We start from the raw sequence: 8,363 nt of genomic DNA on the forward strand, positions 1-8,363 counted from the left end.
CTCTGAGCCCCTGCCACGTGCAGAGCAACCCAGCTGGGTCACCGCACACGCCAGCGTGTGGAAGGTAGAGAAGGGGGATTAAATCCACCTTTGTCCGTCTCTCTCCCCTTCGCAGGCATGGATGAGGATTTCCGGGAGCGGCTCAGGGACTACATCACCGCCGTGGTGGGCTCGGCCAGTCGACATGTCCAGAGGGACCAGCACGGGGAGCTGCTCACCGGGACACAGCTCGCTGCCAAGATAAAGGTGGGGACCGGCCAGCTGTGCTGCAGGGATCGGGATGGGGTGCTCTCCGCTGGCACTCAGTGATGACCCCAGTGCCCGTGTGGCATCACTGTGCAGCTGTTCCCCTGCTTCCCTGCCCCAGAGGTGGCTGCATCTCACAGCTGGGCAAGCCCTCCACAGGGCTTTGAAAGGCTGGGAACATGGGGAGTCTGTGATGTGATGATTTCTTTTTGTTCCTTTGCAGAATTTATCTGATATGATGAAGAAGCATTGCTTCGGCTTCTCCTCTCCCTGTCAGGTACCGTCTCTCTCTCTCTCTGACCCGATCGTGGGGTGTCTCCCCTCATCCGTCCATGCCAGGCCTGGGACAATACTGGGAACTGGGTCCATTCTGCCGGAGGTGACTGGGAAATCTGGGTCTGGGTGAAATCTCAGGTTCTTGGACTCCGGGGTAGAAAAATTTGACTAGCGTGGAGGACGACTGGCACTGAAGTGTTCGCCAGCCTACGGACACATCTCCAATCCATGAGACCCACGTCACCAAAACCTGTTTTTCCCCAGGAGATGCCTGTCAGCATTTAAACAAGAGGAGTTTGTTAGAGCTGGTCCAAAGACGGGGGTGTTCTTCTTGAAGAAAACTTGGAGTTTCCAGCAAAACCCCCAAATATCTCTTGTGTGGAAAGGCCACTGCCGCAGCTCCTGGGAACTGTAGTTCTTGTGCCTCACATTCTCCATTCTCCTCTATGGGTTGAGCACCCTGATTAGACTACACCTCCCATGATGCACTGCAGGCACCGTGCACCACCACCCCTCGCCAAGGGATAAGACCCTGGTGCTGCATCATGGGAGATGTATCTTGGGCAACCCATCCATCCTCCCCAATCTCCTCTATGGGTTGGTGTAATGGCGTGGCACGCACCTCTCACGAGCGCCCCTTCTGGTCGGGTGTGTCTGCACTTCTTTAACCAGCCCCATCCCCAGGATCAGGTCACACCCCAGGGCTTCCTCCCTGAAGACGATAGTTTTGCCCTCTCTAGGTCTGTTCTGACCCCAGCTCTCCAGCCAGACAGCTCAGATCCCTTTCTGTAAGTTTAATCACTGTCCAAGTGTAGGCCACTTCCCCAGGGGCTTATAGGGGGGATCCGGGCCCACCCACTACTCTAGGTCCCAGCCCCAGGGACCCTAACAATAGCAACCGTGCACCACTGTATCCCTTTAGCAAAAATGCCTTGAGTTCCCTGGGCCACTTCCCATGGCCCCAGCCTTCACCGACACCTTATCCTTAGCTGAGGGCCTTTCTAAATTCAGGCCCAGCAGCCAGCCAGGAGCTCTTCCTCGCTCCCCTGAGGAGGAGCACTGAGCTCTCCATTATGGTGCAGTTCCCTTTGGCCAACCAGGAGCCCGCATCTGCACTGCACTGGCTCCTGCAAGGAACTGCCTATCTCTGCCTCTGCTGTTCCTTTTTACAGGGCTCTCCTGGGCCCCTATTGGCTGCTCCCTGCAGCCTCTCTGATTGGCCACTTCCCCTGCAGCCATTCAAGCCTGCTTGGAGGGCCTCTTCACTGCTCCTTTCCTGGGACAAGTGTGGCAGGACTCTGAGGCCTCCAGCTGCGGGTCTCTGGGCCTAGTCCATCCCGTCACACTTGGGCTTCTGGCTTTGACTGCATCTGCCATGAGCCCAGCCAACAGAGAAGAATGGGACGTTGGGGCAACCAAACTACATCTCCCATCATGCACCACGGTGTCCTCTCTTGCTAAGGGATGGCGGTGCATCATGGCTGCAGGGCAGCATGGGAGGTGTAGTCTGAGTGCTTGGCGTATAGAGGAGAGTCAGGCATCTGAACCACATTTCCCATGATGCACCAGCATCTCCTCTCTTGCTGTGTGTCTCATGGCCCCAGGGAACCATGGGAGGCACATGCAGTGGCAGGGAGCAGGATAAGGTGGATCCAGGGGTTCTATCCACTGGCACGCTCTGCAGAGCGGGGCGTAGCCACAGCAGAGCACGGATCTTTCCACGCAGTGTCACGGGGCCTCTGGGGAGCTGGGAATCGGGCCGGCTGAGCAGAACTTCTGCCCTGGCTCCTTCGGTCTGATGTGCCAGCCGGACAGTGTTTCAGCACAGCCCTCACCAAGCCCTTCACGTCCGAGTCACGCCGCCTTCCCCCGCAGCCAGGCAGGAGGCTGCGTAGACAGACCCTGTGATGTGGACTGTAAAGTTCTCTTGGTCAGATCGGCTGGGACGGGTGCTACCCAGGGAATCTTCTAGAGGAGAATTGGGGTGGGGGGTCTTCTCTGCATGGGGGGGAATAGACCGGCCTAGCTATTCAGGAATAACTCCTCCGCAATAGCCACTCCAGCCCAGCGCCAGAGCAGAGGCGGTTCCAGATTCATTGCTCCTCCACCACAAGATTTAACCCAGCCAGAACACCGAGAGCTGAGAGTCACACCCAAACCACCTGCCTCCTGGCGATCGATAAAAGCCCCCAAACACCACCAGACCCGTGAGAGCCGGCGCCACGGATGTGCTCTCGGGGGTTTGCAAAGTCTGCGAGCACATCGGTGATGCCGGCTGGGACAGGGGTTTGCAAAGTCTTCGGCTAGAGGAAAGTGACGTCAGTGCAAAGTGCAGGTCAGGGCGGGGAAGGGAGCCGAGGCAGGGTTGCCGGGAAGGTCAGATGGCCAACCGGTGCTGCCCGAAGCTCCAAGCACTTGCCACACGGGCTAGCGGAGTCGTTCTGTTATGTGAGGGGCAACCAAACCACATCCGGCCCGCGGGACCGTCCTGCCTGGCCCCTGAGCTCCCGGCCGGGGAGGCTCCCCCCCGGCTCCTCCCCTGCTGTCCCCCTGCCCCACAGCCTCAGTGCACCACGCTGCCAGCGCTCTGGCCTGCCGCTCCTGAGCGGTGTGGTAAGGGGGCAGGGCTGCGAGCTCCTGCGGGGCTGCGTGTCTAGCTCTGGCGGGCCCCGCAGCTGCCAGACACTCTGCTCTGAGAGGCATGGTAAGCGGGGTGGGGGGGTTGGATAAGAGGCAGGGAGTCCTGAGGGAGCAGTCAGGGGAAAGGGAGCGGGGGGCGGTTGGATGGGGTGGAGGTTCTGGGGAGGGGGGGCGGTCAGGGGAGAGGGAATGGGGGGTTTGGATAGGGCGTGGGAATCCTGGGGGTCTGTCAGGGAGGCAGGGGTGTGGATAGGGGTCGGGGCAGTCAGGGGACAGGGAGCAGGAGGCAGTGGGTAGGGGGTGAGGTCCTGGGGGTCAGTTAGGATGGGGGGTCTAGGGGGCAGTCAGAGGACAAGGAGCAGGGGGGATTAGATAGGGGGTGGGGTCCCGGCGGTGGTGGTTAGGGGTGGGTGGGGTCCTCTGGAGGGGGCAGTCAGGGGACAAGGAGCAGGGAGGGTTGGATGGGTTTGGGGTTCTGAGGGGGGCGGGAAGTGGGTGGAGGCAGATAGGGGCCGGGGCCAGGCTGCTTGGGGAGGCCCAGCCTTCCCTACCCCGCCCTCCATACAATTTTGCAACCCCGATGTGGCCTTCGGGCCAAAAAGTTTGCCCGCCCCTGCACAAGGTGGAGTTGGGGCCCCGCGACCTGCGGCTCACCCCAGCCTTGTTCTCCCTGCGCAGATGGCCATCACCTTCCACAACGAGAGAGCCATGGACAGAGCCCGCCGAGACCACGCTGACTTTCTGAGAGAGAAGGTGCGTTTGGCGGGGTGTGTCCCCAGCTAGGGGAACCCCAGAGAACCATCCAAGCCAGCCCCACGGGCTCTGGACTTCGGGGCAGGAGACGGGAGTTCGCATCTCCAGCTCCCAGGGTGGTTGCAGAGACGGGAGACCCCAACCCTCGCCCAAGGGGGGGCCCGATCTCAGTCAGGGGGGTCTGTGCAGCGCCCGGCATGATGGCAGCCGGATCTCCATCAGGAGGCGTGAGCCTCACCCAGGATAATGGAGGCCGGACCGTGCAGTGCCGGGCACAATGGGAGCCCTGATCTCACTTGGTGAGGGTCTGGGCAGTCCCCGGAGTGACGTGAGCCCAAGCCTCCGGCCAGGTCTGTGCCATACCGGGCGTGAGGGGGGGCCCCCATCTCGGTCAGGGGGGTGGGGTCAGTCCAGCAATTGCCCCTTCTAACGCTCTTGGCCGTCTCCTCTCCCGGCGGATGCAGGACGGCGACTCCCGGACCCTGATCTCCTGCCTGAAGGTGCGGCCGAGCAAGATGGCGGAGCTGTTCGCGGAGCGGCGTGGGCAGCTGCTGGGGCGATGCCGGACGGACATGCGGGAGCCGGCGCCGGAGAAAGCGGCCCAGCTGACGGAGCTGGAGGAGGAGTTCACAGGGGAGGCCGAGACCTTCCTGCAGAGCTACGGGAAGCGCTTCAAGGAATTCGTCATCGCGGCGGGCGTGGGCGCGGGGGCGCTGGTGCTGGCCCCGGTGGGCGGCGCTGCCGGCGTCGGGATCGCTGCGGCCGCTGCTCTCGGCATGGCTGAGGCAGCAGCCCTTGGCGCTGGCGTGGGTGCCGTGGCCGGGATCTGCGTGGGCGGGGGCGTGGGCGGCAGTATCTCTCGGAGGGATACGATGAGGGCCGAGGCCACCGCCGGCCAAAGGGAGCAAGGGGATGGCACCGAGGAGCAGTCCGATGAGGCTTACCTTTTGCTGCTGCCGATGTAAGTGCCCCACTGCGCCAACTTAATAACTCCACCTCCGCAAGCGGTCTAGAGACAAGGTCGATGTAATTAGGTTGATGCATGTCAATGGTGACACTGTGCTGCTTACGTCAACTGTTAATGGCTTTCAGGAGCCTTCCCACAATGCCCCACACTGACAGTACAATCGATACAAGCCCTGCTGATAAGGACACACACCACCGACACAAGGAGCAAAGCGTAGCCACGCACAAGCGATGTAATTACTGCGGTGGCTGTATGCTGACGTACGTTAGCATCAGTGATGTTGATGTCTTATCAGGCCTGTATGTTTGCCTGAGATAGACTTTTTTGCCCTTTTGACTTTTGATACTTTTATATACTTACTAATGTAAGCGGAGTCTGAATGAGGTCTCCCCTGACATCTAGTGGTGAGCTGTGTGAAAGGACTTCAGGAGCTGATCTTGTTTGCATGGACACACCCACCCTGCCTAAGTGCTCAGCATGATGGGATTGCTTGCCCAAGTGATCACTTGTGTCTGGTGTTGGATCCCCAGTCTCCTTGTTATTGGGGTAGGAGTAATAAAGGGTTGTGTTACCCTTGTTGTGTGAACCGAGGGCAGCAGAAGTGTACCTGGCATACCCTGAAGGAGGGACTCACCCTCACTTGAATGGTACTTGCTAGGCAGGGGACATGGGTTCCAAAGTGCCATAAGAAGAAAGGGCTGGTGGTAGGTAATTGTACTTGGTGGGTCTGGGTCTGGGTCTGGGTCTGGGTCTGGGTCTGGGTCTGGGTCTGGGTCTGGGTCTGGGTCTGGGTCTGGGTCTGGGTGACACACCATTTGACCTTTCTCTTTCCATGGTATAATAAGAGATAATTTAGACTCTATTGAGAGTCTTGTTACATGCTGCAGAGCTAAAATCACTGATACCTAGGTCTAAGTAATAAACCTTTTTTGGGTCAGTGTCTCTATTGCAAGAGACTGCCCAGTGTGCACCAGCAGTGGGTCTCCCTGACTAACAGCTAAAATCACTGAGATCTGTGTGACGTGGGGGACCCTGAAGACATCTTGGTGAGCGGCCAGCAGGGAAGCTGGCAGAGAGGGGTGGCAATCCACCATTGGGGCAACTAGCAAGTGCTTGAGCAGCAGAGTGTTTGAGGTGCCTCCTTCTCCCCCCACTTCCATCCAGGGTGGGAGGTGAACTCGGCGGCTGAACCTCTGAACTCTGGGACTGCACTGGCCAAGGACAACAACTGTGAGTGGGGTGCAGAGAAGGGACGGACACGTTAAAGGGACTTTTGGGTTGCTGGACTTAAGAACCTGAGGGGAAAAGGACAGTGCCCAACTTACTTGGGGGTGGGTCTTTTGCTCATGGTTTATGTTTATGAATCCTAGTTGCGATGTTTCCACAAATTAATGCAGAGTTACTTCCCTCCTTTTATGAAAAGGTTTTACTACACTCAGACTCTGTGTTTGCGAGAGGGGAAGTATTGCCTCTCAGAGACACCCAGTGGGTGGTGTGTAATTGTCCCAGGTTACTGGGTGGGGGCTCGAGCCGGTTTTGTGTTGTATTGTTGAAAAGGAACCTCCAGCTATTAAACCAGGCCCGTGTTGCTGCTGGCTCTACCTGGCAGAAGGGTGACACTAATCTGTGTGAACAAAGAACCAAGACGCTGTGTGTTGCTTCTGCCTAACTAGTTGGGGGTTTGAGCACAATGAGAAAAGATAAGAAACAGAGTTAAAGTGTTACCAGGTATGGTGGGAGTGGAACTTCCCCAGGCCACTGGCTAAAGTGACCTCACTCCGTTCGGTCTCAAAGGGGGCAGAGATGTGACGAAGTGGGGATTTTCCCTTGTTATGTTGTATGTGAGTCTTACTGTTGAGCCGATGAGAGTTTTACTGTTTTGCATGAATACGGTGTGTGGCTCAGTTTCCCTGTGGGCTGCACCAGTTCCTCGGTGGTGGGAATAGAGGTGTGTGACTTTGGCTGAGACCTCTGGGGCAGGTGAGGCTGCTCCTGCTGCCTGCACCTATGCTGTGACCAGTGCCCTTCGTAGCCTGAGACCCATGAGGGGGATGCAACCAGGTGATGACCAGGAAGTGAGGCAAAGACAAGGAGGAGGAGCAACGGGCGTGTTGGAGGTTGGGTTGCTGGAAGCTGGAAGTCTGCCTGTTTGGGACTGGAAGATGGGGAGTCCAGGCTGCCTGGTCCAGGACTCCCCAAGATGGATTTGGCTGAAAGTCACTGATGTCTGTGTTATCAAGGTCTGTTCTATGCTGTGTTCCTGTCAACTTATAAATTTTTACCAGCTGGCTGAGAGTCACGGCTGACTGCGGAGTTGGGGTGCAGGGCCCTCTGTCTTCCCCAGATCCCCGCCCGAGCGGAATCATTGCGGGAAGTGCACAGCTTGGAAGGGGATGCTGAATGCTCTGAGGTCAGACCCAGGAAGGTCAAAGCTGTGTAAGCTTCTTGCCCTGGCACAGGATGCTCAGAGAGAGGAGGCTTGCTTTCCCAGAGTCCTGACCGGCTTCGTATGGAGTAGTTCCAGAGCATTGGTCCTGTGACTCCATAAAAGTGGTTTGTCAGACAGAGCCCAAAAAACATAACCCTCTGGTCTCCCAGAGGATATGAACCACCTTTGGGTTATGGGGTCCCACATTAGGGTGTAATCTTACCATTTGTAATCATAATGGTACATCCATAAAGGAAAATCCCTGAGCGTGCAGTTATGTACATAGAATCATAGGACTGGGAAGGACCTCGAGAGGTCATCTTGTCCAGTCCCTGCACTCATGGGAAGACTATTCTCTAGACCATCCCTGACAGGTGTTTGTCTAATCTGCTCTTAAAAATCTCCAATGATGGAGATTCTACAACCTCCCTAGGCAATTCATTCCAGTGCCTAACCACCCTGAGAGCTAGGAAGTGTTTCCTAATGTCCAACCTAAACCTCCCTTTGCTGCAATTTAAGCCCACTTGTCCTATGGAAGCAAACAACGCACACGACCTTTTAAATGTCCAAAGGCACATTCCACCACCATTCTGCGCTTCAGGTAATATGAATACCAAGCTAAAAAAAAAAACAAATTTAAGCTGGCCACAGCCAGGAGCTGGAAATACTCTCTGATGGGTGAATGTATGGAATCCTCTGTGGAAGCAAGTGCAACCCACGCTCTCCAATGTGTCCTTTCAGACCATTACATGGTGCACCCCCAAGAATGGTGGGTGGACTGAGTACATCCCAACTGCAGTACATACACAGAAGGGTTAAAGCAGCAATTTAGTTGGTGGGTGAGGGAACACACATGGAATGGTCACCAGAGAAGGGATTCGCAGGCAGCAGGAAACACAGGGTTGTGTGCATGGACCCTGGGGGACAGCTGGGTACCCAAATAACTGATAAGCCAAAATGTGAAACTTCAACAACAAATCAATGAACTACTGGCTCAGCAAGTGTCTGCAATGGTGACAGGATGGAGAAGGGCAGCAGAGGTGAACTGGCAGT

At 56.9% G+C, this 8,363-nt stretch overlaps 1 protein-coding gene across 1 annotated transcript in view; it reads left to right on the forward strand.

The window, feature by feature from the left end:
- LOC125637819 (RING finger protein 112-like) overlaps nucleotides 1–4,880 on the forward strand; it is a 21,546-nt gene extending 16,666 nt beyond the window's left edge. Inside the window, exons 10-13 of the mRNA XM_075129050.1 lie at nucleotides 116–246; nucleotides 470–523; nucleotides 3,841–3,915; nucleotides 4,380–4,880. Of these exons, the coding sequence (XP_074985151.1) occupies nucleotides 116–246; nucleotides 470–523; nucleotides 3,841–3,915; nucleotides 4,380–4,880 (761 nt within the window). The remainder of the gene's footprint in view (nucleotides 1–115; nucleotides 247–469; nucleotides 524–3,840; nucleotides 3,916–4,379) is intronic.
- Nucleotides 4,881–8,363: the final 3,483 nt, after the last annotated feature.

Source organism: Caretta caretta, chromosome 6 (assembly GCF_965140235.1).
Source record: "Caretta caretta isolate rCarCar2 chromosome 6, rCarCar1.hap1, whole genome shotgun sequence".
Taxonomy (NCBI): Eukaryota; Metazoa; Chordata; order Testudines; family Cheloniidae; genus Caretta; species Caretta caretta.